We start from the raw sequence: 21289 nt of genomic DNA on the forward strand, positions 1-21289 counted from the left end.
GAAAGTGCCAAAGAAAATGAATGTAGCAAAGCTGTAATTGTTAAGTATGGACCTAATAACAATAATGATTCTTGGAACTAAATTCAACGAAACAAAAGTTCACGTTAACAGTAGGTTCTTGGAGCTACTTTCGTCAGTTTCAATTTATTTGTCATTTTTTTCTTTTATTACATGCTTAAAAAAAAAAAAATATATATCTCCTAACTTAATTATATGTTAATTTTAACATCTCACATAATACATTTTGATACATTAAATATATAGTTAATTTAAGATATTTAAAAGCCTTCTTTACTTTTTAAATGCCGTGTCAAGTAAAAGGAAGACAATCAAATTAAATAGAACTCCTTTCGTTCAATTTGTTTGTTTGATTTTGATTTGACATGGAGTTTGAAATTTGAGTAAAGAATTTTTTTGAATTTTATTGTCTTAAACTAAAGATATATAAAATACACTAAAAAAATCTTTTAATCTTGTGATTTTAAACAAAAGTTGAAATTAAAAGTTAACAAGAAAACATTCTCTTTAAAATAAATTACATAGAAAAGACAAATAAATTAAAACAAATGACCTAAAAAAATGAGGCCCAAGGCGACACCTTATTGTTTAACGAGTCGCTTGGTAGTTGGTAGTGTATAAGAATAACACGAAATATGAAATATGATTATTAGTAATGCAAGTATTAGTTATGTTGTTATAATTTTTATGATGTGTTTGATTTGGTGTGTTAAAAAACTTTCATTATATATTTATATATTTTTAAAATAGAAAAAGTTATATACAATAATACTCTCCACAAATATAATGAAAATAATGTGGAAAAGGTTTTAAGGAGTTATTGTGTCTTTGTCCATGCCAATTCATGCATTAAAGTTCATTGCATTGTTAATACCAAGGGTTTCCCATATATTAATTATGCATAGCATAATACACAATAGAATATATAATTAATGATTGCATTAGTTATACGTAGATTGAAAAAGTGTACCAAATAAAATATTAATAATGTTAATGTATACATTAATATTACTTTTTCTAATGCATCCTCCCAAACGACTCCTTAGGCTTAGAGCATGCCTAGTATCAAGGTGTTCGCTGCATAACCCACCAAATCAGGATTATGGTGAAGTGATAAGAATCACTTCATTCTTAATCATAAATCTTGGATTTGAGTCTCCTTAGATATAAAGTTTCCTTTGTTAGGGAGCATTTTACTCCTCAATATGAGATATTCCGACACAAATACAAATTAATTAATTGAACTCCAATCCAAATATCGAACACCTCATAAAAAAAGAAGAAGAAGCTGAATTACTCTTGCAAAGCCTATGGAATCTAGTCCACACAATACATTGGTTTCTTCATGAACGAAGATTAATTACAATGCTCAAAAATTGAAAAGGAAAGTGCCAAACAAAAGTAGGTTCCAAGGTTTTTAATTGTTCTAATTTTATGAAACCAAAATTCGTTAGGGGGGGACGAATACGTACGGTAAAGGTCATGGAGCTTTGCCTTCCTCTCCACCAAATGCCTAATTTTGTCCTCTACTTTTACTTCACCATACTCCTCATCTTAGAAGAATAGTGATTTTTCATTTTATTTGTTTGTCTGATTTTGACTTGACAAACGATAAAGAAAATAAAATAAAAATTAATTTATTTGGACTTAAACGAAATATACATAAAAAGAAGTACTATCTATTCTTAAGATTATGTTTGTCAAACATATCAATTTGAAAAGTTGAAACTAACTAGTTGCCAAAAAAAAATGACACTTTTTTAATTGGAATAAAAATGAAAATAATATAAACAAATTAAAACAGTGAAAAATATTAAAAAACATTGTTAGTATCATTCAAGTGTCAAGGTGTTTGTTGTCTTAGTACTAAGGTGTCAAGAAATTTTATTGAACTGTACGAAATCGACGGAGTAAATGTTGTAGTCACCCAAGTAAATCAACATTCAGAAGCACAATTTACTTGATGAATTTATTTGCTTACTGAATCTTTCAATTAATTCCACCTAGAAATTATCCAAATTATACAAAGCTTGCCTAGGACCTCCACTCTTAACAAAAAAATAGGCTGGGTTAGTGCAAGATGCCAAGGTATCTCATTGATTCTAATGATCCTTTGATAACTCCATCATTCTTTTTTTTATTTTATCCAAATTGTACTGTCACGAATATCTTTTTTTAAAAATGAATTTAGCTATATTCCTCCATAAATAGCATCACATTCCTGTATTCCAACCACATTGTCCCAAAACAAAAAGAAGCACTTGGTCTTTCTTTCTTCTGAATTCTTTCCGTATAAAGCTTTAAACTTTCTTTAGATTATTTTCTCAGCCAAAATTTACACAAAGAATGGCCATGGGAAAATCAAACAAACTACCACAAGCTGCAACTTTAAAGAAAATTTTGAAAGGGTGTTCGGGTTGGAATAAGAAGAACGGCTACAATAATGAATATGAACTTCCACTTGACGTCCCAAAAGGACATTTTGCAATTTACGTTGGAGAGAATAGAACTCGACACATCGTACCTATTTCTTTGTTGAGTCACCCTGATTTTCAGTGCCTCCTTCATTGTGCTGAGGAAGAATTTGGCTTTGATCAGGACATGGGCATCACCATTCCTTGTGAAGAAGTTGTTTTGAGCACACTAATTTCCATGCTTCGGTGAAAAGATGGTGAAATATTAATTATAATTAGGTGTACAAATGAATCCTAGAAGTTTTTTTTTTCACCCTTTGAGGGAATTGAAATGTCTCAATCTATTTAATATGCAATTTTCAATACCAATGTCTCTCAATCTATTTGCATTTTTGAATTTACTGGGTCTTTTACCTTTAAGACTAGAGGTTTCCCTTCACCCCTTGGGTTAGAAGCTTTGGTGAAGCTCTTTATTCCGGAAAAAAAAAAAGTCTAATTGAACATATTGGAATTAATAACATTCCTTTTAATTTGTAATCTTAGGCCTAGCGAATGCATTATATTGGCGTTATTGTATATTACTAGTAGGATATTGGGCATGAATAGTTGTAAGAACGAAAGACAACCACTCAAGAATTTAACAAAGTCTAAATGAAATTCGATCCAATCTCTTGTTGAAAGTGATTCGTAATCTGTGAAAAGATTTTTACTTGAGAGATGAATTTTTGATTGCAAAAATTAGGTTTTGTTCATGTAACTTTATTCTTTTATAAGAGAGAATAAAATAATAACATCACGCTATTGGTCCAGCCTCTGCAGCAGTTCCACCAATCAGCTGCAAAAAGGTACTGTTTACAGTTGTACACATACGACAATAGGGCAACACAGTAGTTGATGGATCAGGTCCCTTAATGGAGTTTGTCAAATCATCAAAATCAAAACTATAACAGGTGTGTTTAAATAAAAAAATATCATTTATTTTGAAACGAATAAAAAATTATAGGCAGAAAGTGACTTTCTTTTTAAAAATAAAAACTAAAACAAAACATAAGATGAACATGTTGAAACAGGCCCAACTGAATTTCCTATCCCAAGCCAAGTACAAACAAGTAGAGGTATATATTGTTCCATATTACCCTCATTTTTTTCAAAGAAACAAAGGGCTCGTATGACGCATGTTAGTCAAATAATGCTAATTGACTGGTTTTCTTTCGAGGAATAATGATATATATTAATTTATAGATAGTAATTCAAAGTTAATGTGTTGATTTGTCATGATTTATTGAGACATTTGTTTTCAACATAATTTAATTTATGGAAAATAAACTTCAACCACAAATAAAAATATGAAGAAACAATAACTTTTATTGATAAACGATGGGGGTACAAATCTGTTCCTCCTTTGATTTTCTCTTATGATTTTCTCCATAATTCAAGGGTTGTCAGTGGTATATTTCTTGAACGTAGGATTTGATATGAATTTCTCCGTAATTCGAGGGCCGTTAGTGGCGTATTTCTCGAATGTAGGAACATTTGGATTTGATCTCCATGAAAGGAGGGTTTGTCTTCTTGAGGTATTTGATTATCAAGAAGAGAGGGTTTTGATCTATAAATATCCATGAATTTATTGGAACTTTGAAGATCGTTGATCTCTTTGTGAATATCCCGTGAATTTGTGGGTTACTGGAGATGCCTCTTTAAAGGATATTTGCCCCTTTATATAGGCATAATTTAGGGTTTAGGTTGAGTAGCCATCAAGCTAGATTTAGGATAAAATAGCCCCCAAGAACTCTAACCAAATTTGAACTCTTTTTGTAGAGTCCATAAAATTTCAATGTCTACATATGCCCCCTACTTCAAGGCTTGTCGGAGTGTAGACTTGATGAAACTCAAAGACGAGTCTTGAAGTACCGCTTCCATTTTTACTATCCTGCGGCTACAGATTTGCATATTTGATTTATGAGAGAAGAGATGAAGGGCAGATTTGATCCCACTGGGCATGGCAATTTGTTTTCAACATAATTTAATTCATGGAAAATAAACTTTAACCAAAAATAAAAATATGAAGAAACAACAATTTTTATTGATAAACGATGGGGGTACAAATCTGTTCCTCCCTTGATTCTTCTATCATGATTTTCTCCATAATTCGAGGGTTGTCAGTGGCATATTTCTCGAATGTAAGATTTGATATGTATTTCTCTGTAATTCGAGGGCCGTTAGTGGCGTATTTCTCGAACGTAGGAACATTTGGATTTGATCTCCATGAAAGGAGGGTTTGACTTCTTGAGATATTTGATTATCAAGAAGAGATGGTTTTGATCTATAAATATCCCATGAATTTATTAGGACTTTGAAGATCGTTGATCTCTTTGTGAATATTCCGTGAATTTGTGGGATACTGGAGATGCCTCTTTAAAGGATATCTGTCCCTTTGTATAGGCATAATTTAGGGTTTAGGTTGAGTAGCCATCAAGCTAAATTTAGGAAAAGTAGCCCCCAAGAACTCTAACCAAATTTGAACTCTTTTTGTTGAGTCCACAAAATTTCAATGTCTACAACATTATAATAGAAAAAATGCATCTATTAGATGCCTCATGAAGATAGATCTCAAAAAAGGTTATGATATGGTTCTTTGAGATTTTTTGGAAGAAGCATTAAAAGGATTCAAGTTTCCCGATCAGTTTATCAATTGGATAAAGCTATGTGTGACAACCACTAAGTATACAGTGAAGATCAATGATAGTAATCATGGGTATTTTGAAGGAAGGAGGGGGCTTAGGCAAGGGGATCCAATGTCTCAATTGCTATTAGTTCTTGTGATGGAGTATCTAACTAGAACATTACAAACTATAAGCCTTTTGCCTGATTATAGATTTCATCCAATGTGCAAGGACCAAAGGCTAGCTCATCTAGTTTTTATCGATGATTTAATGATATTCTGTAAAGGAAATGTAGCCTCGGTTTATAGAGTTGTGGAAGCTTTGAAGTATTTTAGCGCTGTTACAGGTCTTAAAGCTAATCTGGAGAAATCTAGTATCTTTTTAGCTGGGGTTGAAGACAATACAAGAGATCAAATCCTTGCTCTGATTGATTTTTCAATAGAAAAAATTCCTATAAGGTATCTTGGTTTGCCTTTATCTCACAGGAAATGGAGGAAGATGGATTGTCATTCCCTAGTAGGCAAGATCACTGAAAGAATCAATGTGACCTACTCCAACAAACTCTTTTATGCTGATAGGTTGCAAGCGGTAAATGCTGTGTTATTCTCTATTCATAGTTTTTGGGGGGGTTTTTTTCATTCTTCCTCAATAGGTACTTAAGGAAGTTGATAAAAGGTGTAGAGATTATCTTTGGGGTAGTACTGAAGAGAACAGGAAAATGGCTTTATTTTCCTGAGAGACGATATGTCGTCGTAAAAGCCAAGGTGGACTGAATATAAAGGGAAGTAGTAACTGGAATATTGCTTCAGTGGGACAACTGGTTTGGCAATTATCTACGAATAAGGAATCTCTTTGGGTTAGATGGGTTCATGGGATTTACATCAAAGAAAACTCAAGAATATGGGAGCACAAGGCACCTGTTGATAGCAGTTGATATTGGAGAAAGCTTAATGCTATTAAACGATTGATGAAAGATTGGTATATACAGGACAAATATAGACTGACACATGATGGTAATTACTCAATTTCAAGGAGCTATATGGAGCTTATAGGGCGTAAACCCAAGTTGAGGATTGCAGAACACATTTGGACTTCCATTGCCTTGCCCAAGCATCGATTCATAGTGTGGCTAGCTGTACAAGGAAGACTGCTTACACAGGAAAGAAAGATGAAACTGAATATCCAGATGGATGATGCAAATTGCTACTTATGTGTTGCACACGAGCTGGAGTCAAGAGTGCATATTGTCACACCCTTTTATTACACTCCCAAAAAGAATTAATTTTTAAGTTTCGAAAGGATTTTTATTATTAAAGTGACAAAGAGATTGAAAATTGTTTCGAAAAGAATTCATTAGTTTCAAAACTCAGAGTCGCCACTTGGCATAAATCGGGTGTGCCAAGTCACCATTGGAAAATCCTTTTCAACATGGTTTGACTCTTTAAACTAGTTTGCGAATATAGATTTCGGCTAAGGAATTCTGTTGACCGAGGGGAAGGTGTTAGTATCCCTCGATCCTGTGGTTCGACCACGGTCGCTTGGTGGAGTATATCGGCTAATCTGACATTACGAATGTATATACCATATAAGACACACAAAAATTTAAACAAAATAAACGATAATCCAAAAGTTAATGTCCAGTCCAATTATTACAAACCCAAAATATAAAGGTACATAAATGTAAACCTACACTAATTGATGGCACCCAAAGGGTGGCCACCTATCTTGGGTTGGCCTTGGTTGGGGGTGTGGGTCGGGTTCATGCCCCGTATGGTACAGGGCCTATAAAGGGTGGGTTGCGCCTTTCTCTATCAGCTATAGATTTTAGTGCAGTTGGTTAGCGGTTCACTCTTAAGGTTTGGTATCAGAGCGGAGGTCACGGGTTCGAATCCCGCTTACACCATGCGCAGGTTCGAGGACGAACCTTTCCCAAAGAAAAGGGGAATGATGGCACCCAAAAGGTGGCCACCTATCTTGGGTTGGCCTTGGTTATGGGTGTGGGTCGGGTTCGTGCCCCGTATGGTTCAGGGCCATTAAAGGGTGGATTGCGCCTCTTGAGCTCACCATAAACCCAAGAAATACAACCTCATGGACACCAAAAGAACACTTTTCTAGATTAGCATAAAACTTCTCCTTTCGGAGGCATCAAACACACATTGTAAATGCTTTACATGCTCATCTAAAGACTTACTATACACCAATACATCATCAAAATAAACAGCAACAAACTTTCCAATAAATGGCTTCATCACATGATTCATTACCCTCATGAACGTACTTGGAGCGTTTGTTAGGCCGAATGCCATAACCATCCATTCATAGAAACCGAATTTGGTCTTGAAGGCGATTTTCCATTCATCACCCGGTTGCATACGAATTTGGTGATAGCCACTCCTCAAATCAATTTTAGAAAACAAATACGAACCACTCAATTCATCAAGCATATCATCTAACCTAGGAATAGGATGATGATATTTTACCGTTATCTTGTTGATGGCTCGACAATCAACGTACATATGCCAAGTCCCATCTTTCTTGGGAACTAGTAGCACCGAAACAACACAAGGGCTTATACCCTCCTTGATATTTCCTTTGTTGAGGAGTTCTTCAACTTGGCGTTGCAATTCCTTGGTATCCATCGGGTTGCTCCTATAAGCCGATTTGTTGGGCAATTGTGAACCCGACACAAAATCTATTTGGTGCTCAATTCCCCGAAGTGGGGGCAATCCTTGCTGTAATTCCTTTGGGAAGACATCCTCGTAATCCTGCAAAACATGAGAAATAGGAGGAGAAATGGAAATGTTAGTGGCGTTAGTGTTAAAACAATGAACTAAGAGGAGCATCGGAGTATCCTCGTCATGATCCACAAATAATTCTTTCCTCCTAGCCATCATCACCACACTTCATTGCCCCTTTGAAATTAGGAGCCCCTCAGTTTCCCCTACTCCCTCACTCTCGAGTTCCCCTTTTTTTCCCTCACTCTCGGCCTTCTTTCTCTTTTCCCTCAATTTCCGCATCTTTTGGTATAATTCATTCACTTGGGAAGGCAATAATGGATGAAGAGCGACCTTTTGGTCCATCCTTCTCAAATGTATACCGATTGGACCTTTCATCATGTTTGGTCGACCTATCATATTGCCAAGGCCTTCCTAACAATAAGTGACAAGCTTACATTGGTATCACATCACAAAGTGCCTCGTCATGGTAGTTGGCTACCTTAAAACGTATCACACATTGCCTTGTGACCTTTAACTCTCCGCATTCATTCAACCATTGCAACTTGTAAGGACTAGTGTGAGGTGTAGTCGGCAATTTCAAGAAGTTCACCATTACAACACTAACCACATTCGCACAACTTCCACTATCTATCACCATAGTACACACACTTCCTTTCAGAAAACATTTAGTATGGAATAAATTCTCCAGTTGGCTAGGGTCATCTATCGCCTTACTAATCATGGCACGCCTCACTACAAAGTTTGGAACCACACACTCCCTTTCTTGCGGATAAGCATCCTCACAATCATTATTATCATGTGGCTCATTTTTGAATTTCTCTCCATCTCGAGGCTCGGCCTCATTCTCTTCTTTTTCAATACCCACTTTCTCACCAAGGTAATACAATCTCCCTTCCCTTAGGATCACATTGCCCCGGTTTGGACATTCATTGGCTTTATGTCCCCAACCTTGGCACTTAAAACATTGGAACGCTTTAGGATTAGTATACTTGTGAGCTTCTTGCCGGAGAGGAAATTTATGGACTGTTTTAGGCTCGGACAGCCTTATAGTGGCGGGTTGGTCCTTGTTTTTGGGCCAACCCAAAGATGGTTGAACCATATCTTTGCTCCTTGGCCAACTAGAGGTTGATGGTCCCTTTTCCTTGAACGATGACCTCTCTTTAAGCTCCCTTTCAATCTCAAGAGCCGCTTGGAAAATCCCTTTAACGGTATCAAACTTGTGAAGCGTCAAATGAGTGGAGATCTCTTTGTTTAACCCACACTTAAACCGAATGATGTCAAGGCCAATTTGTTCTCCCCGATGATCAAGCTTCAACATGAGTTGTTGAAACTCGTCTTAGTATGCCATAACACTTCGATTCCCTTGTCGCAAATTGTACAACCTAGCAAGCAACTCATGACGATAACTTTCAGGAAGATATCGTTGCCTCATTAGGTACCTCAACCGAAACCATGGTGGTGGTTGTCCCTCTACCAACTCGTTGCCGAACCTCTTGACGTATTCCCACTAAGTGTTAACATAGCCTTCAAAATGAGCTATGGCATAACAACTCTTCTTCTCCTCCTAGATATCATTCACTTGAAATACCCAAGCAAGATACACCTCGGGGTCACTTTCACCCTTAAAGATAGGTAGGCTTAATTTGATGGTATTAATGCCTACGTCTCTCTCTAGGTGTCGGTTTCCCCTTTCTCCATATCCTCGGTATCTTCTTAGATCCACACGACCTCCTCTCATCTCTTTCTCCCTCATGTAGGCATCGTCAAAGGCTCCATACCCTTCATAATCCTCTCTACCATTTTCCTCAAGGTGGATAGGATGATTTTGGACATTTGGAACTTGACTCGGAAGAATTGGATTTTGTGTAGGTGGTGGTCTTTGGTTTAGTGAAGCTTGGAAGGGGGGTTTGGATTTTGTAGAGGCATTTGATGTCCAAGTACCTCTTGTGGAACTTAAGACATTTGGGAATGGGTTGGTCTATTGGAGTCTCGATTTAGAGGGTTATAAGTGGTTTGGCTTGCGGCATTTAGTGGAGCTAGTGAAGGATTTGGTAATTGTGGCCATGTTTCGGGAGTAACGGTGGCGGAGGAATTTCTATCATGTCCACTTGACGAAACATATTGAGGAGTAGAAGGACGAGAGTTCCTTTGACTCTCCACTTGTTCTAACCTCCTACTAATAGTTGTCACTTCTCCCCTTATGGCTCCCACTTCCGTACTCAACCTTTCAAGAGCTCGGGTCATACCTCAAGAGTGACCCTCATATTCTCCATTTTATTAGAATCCATGGTTTGAGACATGGTTTCCTCCATTATCAAGGTATCACCTACACAAGCAACAAACAAGTTAGTTTAAAATCCCTCTCTTCACTCACACTCTCTTGGTTCACTCACACTCAAATTCCACAAGAGTTGCAGCTTGGCTAGGAACCCGTGAATTCGTAAGGTGTGAGTATGCTCTTGATCGGAATGGATTCTTGTTTGAAACTCAAAGAATTCTCGTCGGACTAGAGCCAAGAGTTACAACATATTCAAACGACAAAAGCACACAAACAAACGTTGACACGAATACAAGGCTTCAAGTGACTAGTTGACAAGCTAGTAGGAATGTACTAGTTTGTTAATTAGTTCTCAAGTCAATTAGATGAAACTAAGAATCAATAATTAGAAACTAGAACATCCAAATTTGAGCTTAATTATCACGTGAACAGTAACTAGGGTGACCTTTTCAAACTCAAAAGGTGATGTTTGACCTCACTAGTCCCACAAGACAAGGTTCCTTGTTTTAAGGAAACGTGGTTGTCAAGTCTTGAAAAGGTGATGTTGGCAAGTCTTCTCACAAACAATTTTCAATTTTGTCTTACAATATTTTTGGATCTATTTATCTTTATAGAAGTTAAGACATAAGATGAGGAGAAGTTTAGGATGAACACAACATCAACACCTTCAAGAACACAACAACAATACACCACAATGGTCACTTCCAAGGTTTTTTTTTCACAACACAATTCTCTTTTCATTAAGCTCAACTTTAGATTTAGACACCTTTTGTGTTGATGAGAAAGAAACCAACACAAGAAACAACTAAACAAGTAAAACTTTTGTAGATCTACAACCAATTTTTTTTTACCAAAATTTTCAAGAACACACTTTTTGGTAAGAGCTTTCCAAGATTGTTTTTGTAAGAACAAAATCTAGCCTTGAGCTTTGATACCAAATGATACAATGCTAAGTGTGTATCAAGAGATTCCAACCAACACAAGAACAACGAGATGAACAACAAAGTGCTAGTGAATCGAAAATGGCCACACACGGCTTCACTAGACTTCCAACACTTGTTTGAACTAGAAAAGTGAGTTTAAAAACAAGAACAACAAAGACAATATTGCTAGTGAATCGAAAGATCCCCACACGGCTTCACTATACTTTTATATTCAACAACACAATGTTAACAAGATTTACAAAGAAAGAGATAGAAACTTGACACACAATATTCATTAATCTAAGAACCCTAACAAGAGAAAGGACCCTAAGACTAATAAATATCAATACCAAGTTCTTACTTGGACCAAGAGGAACTCAAAGAACCTCAAGAACCTAGTTTCTAGCCAAAATACAACACTAGTATCACTCTACTAATGAGAATTTGGTTTTGGCCTATCCAAATGATGAGAAAGAGGAGTAAAAAATTTACAAGTCTTTGTTTCTTGAAAATAGGAATCAACTAAAGCAAGACTAGCCCTATTACATGGCTTATATAATCACTTAGAAAGGAGGGACAAAAACCAAATTACCCTTGGCATTTAAGTGGGTTGGTTTGGGGTTTCTTGGTTGGCCTCTTTACATTTTATTAAATATAGGCCCTTAGATTGGCTCACAAGGGCCCCACACATGGCCAAGAATGTGAACAAGGCTTGGAGTCGTTGCAACTTACGTGCTTGACTTTGTGTGAAAGGTCTCAAGCTAGGAATTCCCGTATCACTAATCCTAAACTACGCTCCATCCGGTGCCTCGGATCTTGACCACGAACATCTTCCGCCAACATAATACGTCGGGACATTTCCTGGTGAATAAATACAAATGACCACAGGGCATTTCCTAGCTAAATGAACACATTCAATGAAATATGATAAAACTAGAAGAAACTTTCAACACACATTTAAACATTCGACGCATTCAACAACACATCACTCTTAAATTTTGCCTACCCGAACCTAAATATTTTTGCCTATCCAATTGGTAGCCTAATCATGATACTATCACATTTAACCTTCGTATTTTGTTCCTAAATAACCAACGACTATAAATCAAGACTAAACAAGATTCATTTTATTAATTCCTACCCTCCAATCCCCACAATTCCTTTTTCAACACCAAATTTCAACAAAATTTAAGATTACTAATTTCAACAATTTACAACCATCTATTCAATGAAATTGAGCAAAATAAATTCATATCACCCAATATTTAACCACATCTCACACAAATCAACACATATGACGAAATAAAATGAGAAGAGATAGAATTGGACCTCAACTTGGAGATTTCAATATAACGGAGATAGAACCGCGTCTAAAATCCTCGAATTGAATCTCAACGACGACCAAATCGACCCTAAACAGTCTCATACCACCCGACATAGCAAAACAAAGCCCAAGTCTAGCCGGAATCAAAACAAAAAAGACGGAGATAACATTGATATGACCCATTGAGAACGAATGAGACCAACCACTGAAATTTTTGCCTGATTAATGGTATTTTTGGGCCCCTTCCGGCGACGGTGAGAGGAAGGAGTGACCGGCGATGCTTTTCGATTGAGATTCCGATGATGGTTCGTCGGAAAAACTTCCCCTCGCCGATTTCCTCACTCCTTCACTCTCTCTCTTTCGCCATTTCTGATTTCGATCTCTTCTCCCTTTTCTACTATCTCCCTCGCATTCGTCTCTTTCTTCTCTCGCATCTCCCCTCCTCCGCGTATGGTGGTGTATATGAAAATTGAGAGATGTATGTGTTCGTGCAGTGCGTGAGGGTGAGAATTGTGAGGGTTAGATTTTGTGAGTGAGATTGTGTGTATGAGGTGTGTATTCTGTTCATTCACAAGAAAATGGAGGTCCCCTTTTGTGCCTAATTCTCCTGTGGGCCCTTTTTGTGTAATTGAAAACCAAAAACTAAAATTCCTTTTGTGTTCTTTCCTTTATGGAAAGATCAGTCTCTTTTTTTTTAATTGGGAAAAGGCATTGTTTCCACCTCAAACTATACCCGAAAAGTCGAAACCACACCTAAACTATACTAAGGTCCTATTACACACCTAAACTATAAAAAAGTGAAACTATTTACACCCTGTCAGGCTACCACCACTTGCATGCGGTGTAGTGTTTTACACGCGCTGCCACATCAACACCACTCAAGTAAAAAGTATCACTTTTTTATAGTTAAGGTGTGTAATAGGTCACTTATATAGTTTAGGTGTGGATTCGACTTTTCGACTATAGTTTGGGGTGGAAACGATGCCTTTTCCCTTAATGTTTTTAGCCGTTTTCCCTTAATGTTTTTAGCCGTTTACTTTTGTTATTTAATAGGCTGGACGCGCCTAAAATAAGTGTAACACACGCGCCTTAGAATGAGGGTCGCGGGGAGGTAATAATATCACTTTTATATAGTTAAGGTGTGTAATAGGTCACTTATATAATTTAGGTGTGGCTTAGACTTTTCTAATATAGTATGGGGTGGAAATGATGCCTTTCCCCTTTTTAATTTCCCCTTCCCGTGCCATTTTTCTATTCGTTCCAAGGCATAAAAAATGTGAGGGGGGGGGGGGGGGGGTTTAGGGGGGGGGGGGGGGGGGGGGGGGGGGGGGGGGGGGTTTAGTGGGGTAGGTGGGGTAGTTAGGTGAGAGGTGAGGTGTTATTTTTTTAATTGGAGGGGTAAGGGTTAGGTGTCTATTTTTTATTGGGTAGTTTGTTAGGAGAAGATAAAATTAGTTAGGGGTTGTTAGCTTTTTTTTTTTTTTTTTTTTTTTATCTTTGTGGAGAGATAATTACATCGGGTAGGCACATGGTAAGACGAGGGTAAAAATAGATAACTTGGATTTTCGGGAGGGACAAAATTAGGTGTCTACACATATGTTTGAAGAGTGTGCATGGGTTAAAAATGTATGGGCTGAACTTAGTAACTGGACAGGTATCAAACTTCAACACACAGGAATTAAACAGGTTCTGCAATGTATACAAAGAAAGCATTGGAAGAGGTTTCAGAAGAAGATCATGGCTGCTATCTGTGGTGCAGTAATCTACCACACATGGAGAGCCCGAAACTGGAGGAATTATAAAGGCAAACATGTAAATACTATGAGGTGGTAGCACAGATTAGGAAGGAATTAACAGAAAGATTAACTATGTATAGCAAGTCAAAGAAAGCACAAAACTGTAAGCTTTTTATACAATATTTAGGCAGATAGTTTCCTGGTTTTGTTGGAGGCTTTTCCTGCACAAAGGAAGAGGCTCTATATTTGAATTGGTCGTTTTATTGGTTATGATAATATTTTATGGTTGTTACCAAAAAAAACATTATTATTATTGTTATCGTACAAGTCTCTGAGTGTTGGTTTCCCATCTCTTGAAAAATAGCCTATATTATATATATAGTGATATTCTTGTCTTGGACGTACTTTGTCACAAGGTTTTTTATGCCACCTATGAAAGTGAAGTTCGAGATGGGGAATAATAATATGTATGGTAAATTCATGGAGGGTGTGGGAAAAGAGCATGTAAGTGAAATTAATTAATTCTAATTGTCTGTTAGCTTCTAGTACTTGGCATTGTTAGTATAATCCAAATATAAAAGAATACGTTGATTTCTTTTAAAATATTGGACAACATGAAATTTAGTCATAATCGCATAATTTGGTCAACATCTAGAAATTAATTATCCCAACTCCACAAAGCTTGCCTAGGACCACTCTTAACCAAAAATAGATGTAAACAAACTAGAATGAAATGCAACATAAAGGGTAGTTAATTAAGTATTTAAGTGATCTAATTAATTTTTATTAGAGCTCGCAACATCTCATATATAGATTCTATTTTTTCCTTGAAAACACACTCCTTTTCTTATTATGGTACGACAAAATACGAAAAATATAATCATAAAGTTTCTCTTCTTTTTGTTCTTCCTAAAGCTCTCAACTTTCTTTAGATAATTCTTCAAGAAAACATATAAAAATGTCCATCAAAAAATCAAACAAACTAACACAAGCTGCAGTATTGAAGCAAATTATAAAAAGGTTTTCGAGTTTGCGTAAGAAGTATGTTCGTATCCACGATGAAGACCACCTTCCTCTTGACGTACCTAAAGGACATTTTGCTGTTTATGTAATACCTATTTCATTTTTGACTCACCCCGAGTTTAGGTGCCTCCTTAGACTAGCAGAGGAAGAATTTGGTTTCGACCATGACATGGGAATTACTATTCCATGTGAAGAAGATGTTTTTAGCTCATTACTTTCAACGTTTAGGTAATACTACTTAGTTATCAAGACTTTGAAAAGAATTGGAAAAGATATAGCGAATATCAATTGTAGGTGCATTTTAATATTTTACAATGTTAATGTGTATTAGATTGATAGTCACGTGCAGCTCTCCTTCGTGTGGGCTGTGGCATCCATTGATGGCAATGTATGCCTATTAAACATTTAGAGTTAGTGCATGGCTACTTTAAGGCTAAGGGACGTGTGTTACTGTTGCATAGAAGGTCATTTAGAAGCATTTGTTTCTTGGTTAGTGGTGACTGAATTTGACCATCATTTTTTCTTGAAATTCTTGTAAGCTCTACATGCTATTCTTCTTATTTTTCTACATCATTATATCTTGTAACTGATCATGTAACTCATGTAATCTTAGGCTATTGATCTACCGATACTTTGTTCCCCACCTTCATCCTATTCTTTCAAGAAAGAATTCTTCACCTATTAATAGTGGTGCTTTTTTTTTTTTTTTTTTGTATTGAATAAGTGAAATATGACAAGTGTGGAGAAATATTATAGTGTGACGCAGTGAGTAGTGAAAAAGAGAGAGTTGAGACTGAAAATATTCTAAGTCTTCAACTATGTCATTATATACAAAGAGAGTTTTATATAGAGAAAGAAGACGTTCTTTTTTATGGAGCTTTGAACTCTTCAACTAGTCAGGAGTTGCTTGAGTTCTATGCCGTTTTCTTTTTTTTTTTTGGGGGGGGGGGGACAAGTCACGGGTGATATTATTATATTGGTGTAGATTATGCGATAATGAGCTTGAATATCATTAAAGAGAGCAAGATATTCACGCCGCAGTATGAAAATATTTATTTATTCATTTTGCTCATTTTATTTTTTCAACTGTAATTTAATTTGTGGTACATTACACCAACACCAATATAATTGTAAAATTGCAAGTAATCACATTATGTTGTAGTAGTAGTGTTTTTCTTATGGATCAAGTTCAGATTTGTACAAGAACTATTGGAAATTTTTCTTGCAGTGTTTTTTTTTTTTTTTTCAATTGCACAATCTGAAAGAAGTGAATGTTTCTTAAGCTATTAACTAATTTCAATACCAATGTCTCTCAATCTATTTGCATTGTTGTTGCATCTTTAATCTATTTGGAAGAATTCCAAATGAGCATATTGGTATTGGCACCATTCTTTTTGAATTGTAATCTATTAGAGCAATTACATGAGTAGGTTACACAACTCAACATTCTCATTATTTGTTCTAAGATCCACTTGACTGACTATCACGAAATAAAAAATATAAAAAATAAGAAAAATATGTAAACTAAGAAAAAATTTATCATAAGTTGCCTGATACATGTTGGTGGAAATATCATGAAATAAGTTGAGGTGTACTTAAACTGATTCAAACAACTTAAACTGATTCAAACATCATCATTATAAAAAAATAATTAAAAAAAGAGCTACAATGACACCAAATGAGAATTATCTTCATTTTTTTGGGTAAAAAAAATGAGAATTAATTATCATTTTAATAAGCCAAAACAAACAGAGTTTATAAGAGTCACTAATGAAATGTGCATATTGCATCATTCAGTATCATAAAGTGCACAATCTCAATTGAAGAATTCAGAAGAGAAGACGTGAAATTCTCTCACAAAGATTTTTCATTCTCACAGTTTCTTTTATCAAATGTCATCAGGTGTGTTCTATAAAATAATTAGTATATTAATTTTGAAGTGGACAAATCACAAATGAAAGAAGAAGTTTATTTCTTAGTATATTTGACAGGCATAAAAAGAAAGTACTAATTAATGCCGATTCGATACGGCAGAATTATTCCAACTTTATGCTAAGTAATACTAATTGACTGGCAAATTCTTGTACTTGGCATAGTAAACGTTGTTAATTTCCTCTGTACTTATTATTCTGCAAGAACAACTATAAGTTAAAAAAAACAGTATTAGAATAATTAATCCAAAGTATCAAGCTTTTGACACCCTAAATACTCTTGTGCAAACACCACATAATCTTGTTTGTTTTGTCTTACAAAATACATAGGTTTCTTCATAAATAAGTTGGCATCTTCCTCCATAAATAGCTTCATATCCCTCAGTCCCAAACACTACCACTAGTAGGAAAGCAAAATTACATGTATTGGTGTTTCTTCTTAATTCTTAAGTAGCTCTTAACTTTCTATATATTTAACTTTTACAAGAATACATACCAAAATGGCCATCAGAAAATCAACAAGCAGCCCACAAGTTGTACTTTTTAAGAAAATTAAGAAAAGGTATTCGAGTTTGGGTAAGAAGCATTGCTATGATGATGAAGATCACCTTCCCCTTGACGTACCTAAAGGACATTTTGCAGTTTACGTGGGAGAGAATCGAATTCGATATATTGTACCTATTTCATTGCTGACTCATCCTGATTTTCAATGCCTCCTTAGACAAGCTGAGGAAGAATTTGGCTTTGATCATGACATGGGAATTACAATTCCCTGCGAAGAAATTGTTTTCGGCTCATTAATGTCTATGCTTACGTAAAAAGATCGTGAACATGAATTAGGTCTAACATTATTGATCAGCATACAAATCTGTTGTTTGAATATTTTCTTGCAAATTAAAGTTGTGATTTCTAATTGCACCCTCTGAGAGAAGTGAATGTCTCTTAATGTATTTTCCATTTTCGATATCAAATATTCTCAATATGTTGACAATTTTTTATTTGGCGTAATCTACAACGCATATTGCCTATTTTGGCGTTGCTTAGTTCTAGCAGCTGTAGTAGCAATGCTGGCATTAAAATGTACTGAAGACTTAATTTGAACATCTAGATTGGTTGGTTGCAGAATTTAACATATTATAATAGATATCATATAGGGGTTTTGATTTCAAGCGTTTACACTTTAGAATCACTTTTATTTGTTACGTGTTTGGCAAAAATAAATCAAGACAGTGACTCCAGGACCAGGGGAAGACAATTACATGAGACGGTTACACAACCCAACATTATCATTATTGTTCTAGATTGACTATCACAAATGGAAAAAAAATACATGTAAACTTAGAAACAGGGTTATTTTCACTCCAAAAGGAAAATGTAGGGCATTGTGACTACAAATGTTTATATTGTATCATTCAGTGGTGCAAAATGCAAAATCTAATCTGAAGAATTTGGAAGAGACATCTCAAATTCTTTAACAAAGACTTGTCATTCTGCTAACATTCTGTTATCAAAACAAAACTCATACATTTACTCAACCATGATTACTTAACATGTATTTTACTTAATTTGATTATTTAACCATGGTAAAGAACATTAGTTTGACGTATATACCGGGTGCATGTAAGTTTTTACCAAACTACTCACGGGTGCTATTATTTCCGAGTATTCGCTCAAATTTTTAATGCTATTTGACTAGTGTTTTCTTGTACTTGACATCGTATTCCTTCGAGGAATGAATAGATTCCTTAGATGGTCGTCGATTTATTTGCATTTTCATTAGCTTTGGGAACATCTAATTCCATCTGTACTTCCTAGTATGCAAGACCACATAATCTTGTTTGTTTTCTTCTAACAAATACATTGGTTTATTCATTAACAAGGATAAATAAGTTGGGACCTTCCTCCTTAAATAGCTTAACATTTCTCTAATCCCAAACACCGCCACCACTAGTACTTCTATAGTAGCATTAAGCTCCCAAATTTCTTCAAGAAAACATACAAGTTATCACATGCTGCAGTTTTGAAGCAAATTATGAAAAGGTGTTCGAGTTTAGGGTAAGAAACAGGGCTATGATGATGGAGATCGCCATCCCATTGACGTACCAAAAGGACATTTTGCAGTTTACGTGGGAGAGAACAGAACTTGATATATCGTACCTATTTCTTTCTTGAGTCACCCTCTTTTTCAGTGCCTCCTACAATGCGCTGAGGAAGAATTTGGCTTCGATCATGACATGGGAATCACCATTCCATGTGAACAAGTTGTTTTCCTGTCGCTAACGTCGTCCATGCTCCGGTAGTTATAAAATACTTGATTTAAAGAAGAAAAGAGTGAATATTAGTTAGGTGTAAGATTTTTTGAGTGAATCAGACTTGCAAATAGAATTTTGGTAACTTTTTCTTGTAATATTGGTGCTTTTTGGCACCCTGATCAGAGCATTGTGAATATCTAAACTTATTTGCTATTTATATCTCAACCCGTTCTTGCGCTTTGGTATGGTATTTGATTGAATTATTAAATATCCAAACTAACCAACAAATCAGGTAATTTTTCAAGTTATATGTTGGCCAAAGTATATAAGTTGAATGGTTTCAGCACAGTAAGATAAATTTATCTTCAAACATTTTCGTGAGAGAAACAAATGTGGTATCTGTATTCTTTGAAGTATTGTCTTTGTGAGTAAAAAAGCACCAAAGTTTGTGGTGCTAAGACTCACTTCTAACTAATCTAACTGTACAAAATGGATCTCCTGTTTTTGTATACAAAATTGTGAGACCTATAAAAAGGAAAAATAATTTCGAACTATATTTTTAAATCTTAAACCGAGAAGTGATGTCGATGAAGATGTCCTCGCTGCATGGAATTGTGACACCACCCATTGGATGATCGAAGCCAAATTCTTCCTCTGCTTGACTTAGCAAGTCTTGAAATGAAGGCTGACTCAAGTATGATATGGGGATTACAAATCTCTTCTTCTGCTTCTCCCCAACATAAACAGCAAAATGTCCCTTGGGAACATCCAAGGATGTCGATGACTTCTTGATTATACGAGGTACACGGATAGCCATGATATTTTATTTAAGATGATGAAGAGAGAGTTTTACTTAAGATCCTGAAAGCTTTGAGTAGTTTTCTTGTTTTGTGGAGAGTTGTGATGGTGGTAACTTCACCAAACATGTTTATATAGGAAAGTGGAGAGTCATAAAATCTCATGATCTGTGGTGAAGAGCCATTTGGTTTAGGCTCCATTGAAGACAATGACATCTCAATAACCACATGGTCCTGTACTCCTGCCTTCCAACTAATTGACATGATTAATTGCTTTAGCTCATATAAGTTCAACAACAGTTGGTCCTACCTCTTTCTCATACATGGAAGAAATGATCTCTCATAATCAAATCCATAAAAAAATCAGTGTATTGTGATGATATGTGTTAGGACACTATCCGTCAGGGCTAAAACATACCCCATACGCAAACTCCATGTCTATTTATCTAAGAACTATAGGACGTACAAGTCTGTCATACTTGCGATTTTACTGGTAAAGAGGCATTTGATGCATTGTTGATTGACAATAGCAGATGAAGTATCACATGGTTTTGTTATCCAACTCATTGTCTAATATTTATGACTTTTGGCCATCGTGCCTGAAGACCAGCAGACCCCATTGTTTTTATGATTTGAAGAAAACCACAGGATCTTTAGCAATCAAATTGATAACAACGTAACAGGCGATCGCCCTGTAATTTTTCAGGCCCGGACCACTTGGTCTGCAATAAGAAATAAATTTAGTTTCAAAATCTGGCAACTTGCCTGGTCCCTCATGCTAAGTCATTATGTAGGATCTACTTACCTGATTAGAGTTACCGTACTTATTTCAGCAAAGTTGCAAACAGTAGAGGACATAGATGTTTGCTCACAATTAACCTGTCCCAGTGTCTATAGTTCCTAAATTTCCGTTAAGAGTGTAAATGCGTACATCTTAGAGTTGATTGACTTACACACATTTTAATCAGCAGGGGAGATGTTGACCGACCAACGAAAATAGACTCGTTCATTCTGTGTTCTTCCCGAAAATAGGCACAAACAACAGAAATCAAACAATGAACTAATTACACATTTGGTTAGTGTTAACTACTAGCAGGAGCTTCACTTGAAAGAAAAAAATGCCTTCTCACTCGTAAGCTGTATCGGTAATTGATTTCTAGGACAAACTAAATGTCCATTTATTAAAAGAATT

The 21289-nt window shown here is 35.7% G+C and overlaps 4 protein-coding genes and 1 pseudogene across 4 annotated transcripts; 4 read left to right on the top strand and 1 right to left on the bottom strand.

Moving 5' to 3' along the window:
• The first annotated feature begins 2166 nt into the window (after positions 1-2166).
• LOC107880014 (auxin-responsive protein SAUR50-like) lies at positions 2167-2821 on the top strand. The gene has a single exon (XM_016726938.2). It carries the CDS (start codon positions 2365-2367, stop codon positions 2680-2682), a length of 318 nt encoding a protein of 105 aa, XP_016582424.1. The 5' UTR covers positions 2167-2364; the 3' UTR covers positions 2683-2821.
• A 12213-nt stretch (positions 2822-15034) lies between these two features.
• Positions 15035-15349, top strand: LOC107880015 (auxin-responsive protein SAUR50-like). Its single transcript, XM_016726939.2, has one exon. It carries the CDS (start codon positions 15053-15055, stop codon positions 15347-15349), a length of 297 nt encoding a protein of 98 aa, XP_016582425.1. The 5' UTR covers positions 15035-15052.
• A 2080-nt stretch (positions 15350-17429) lies between these two features.
• Positions 17430-17866, top strand: LOC107879557 (auxin-responsive protein SAUR50-like). The gene has a single exon (XM_016726579.2). It carries the CDS (start codon positions 17549-17551, stop codon positions 17864-17866), a length of 318 nt encoding a protein of 105 aa, XP_016582065.1. The 5' UTR covers positions 17430-17548.
• A 762-nt stretch (positions 17867-18628) lies between these two features.
• LOC107879558 lies at positions 18629-19363 on the top strand (annotated as a pseudogene).
• A 261-nt stretch (positions 19364-19624) lies between these two features.
• Positions 19625-20217, bottom strand: LOC107840506 (auxin-induced protein 15A). The gene has a single exon (XM_016684388.2). It carries the CDS (start codon positions 20115-20117, stop codon positions 19860-19862), a length of 258 nt encoding a protein of 85 aa, XP_016539874.1. The 5' UTR covers positions 20118-20217; the 3' UTR covers positions 19625-19859.
• Positions 20218-21289: the final 1072 nt, after the last annotated feature.

Source organism: Capsicum annuum, chromosome 8 (genome assembly GCF_002878395.1).
Source record: "Capsicum annuum cultivar UCD-10X-F1 chromosome 8, UCD10Xv1.1, whole genome shotgun sequence".
Classification (NCBI taxonomy): domain Eukaryota; kingdom Viridiplantae; phylum Streptophyta; class Magnoliopsida; order Solanales; family Solanaceae; genus Capsicum; species Capsicum annuum.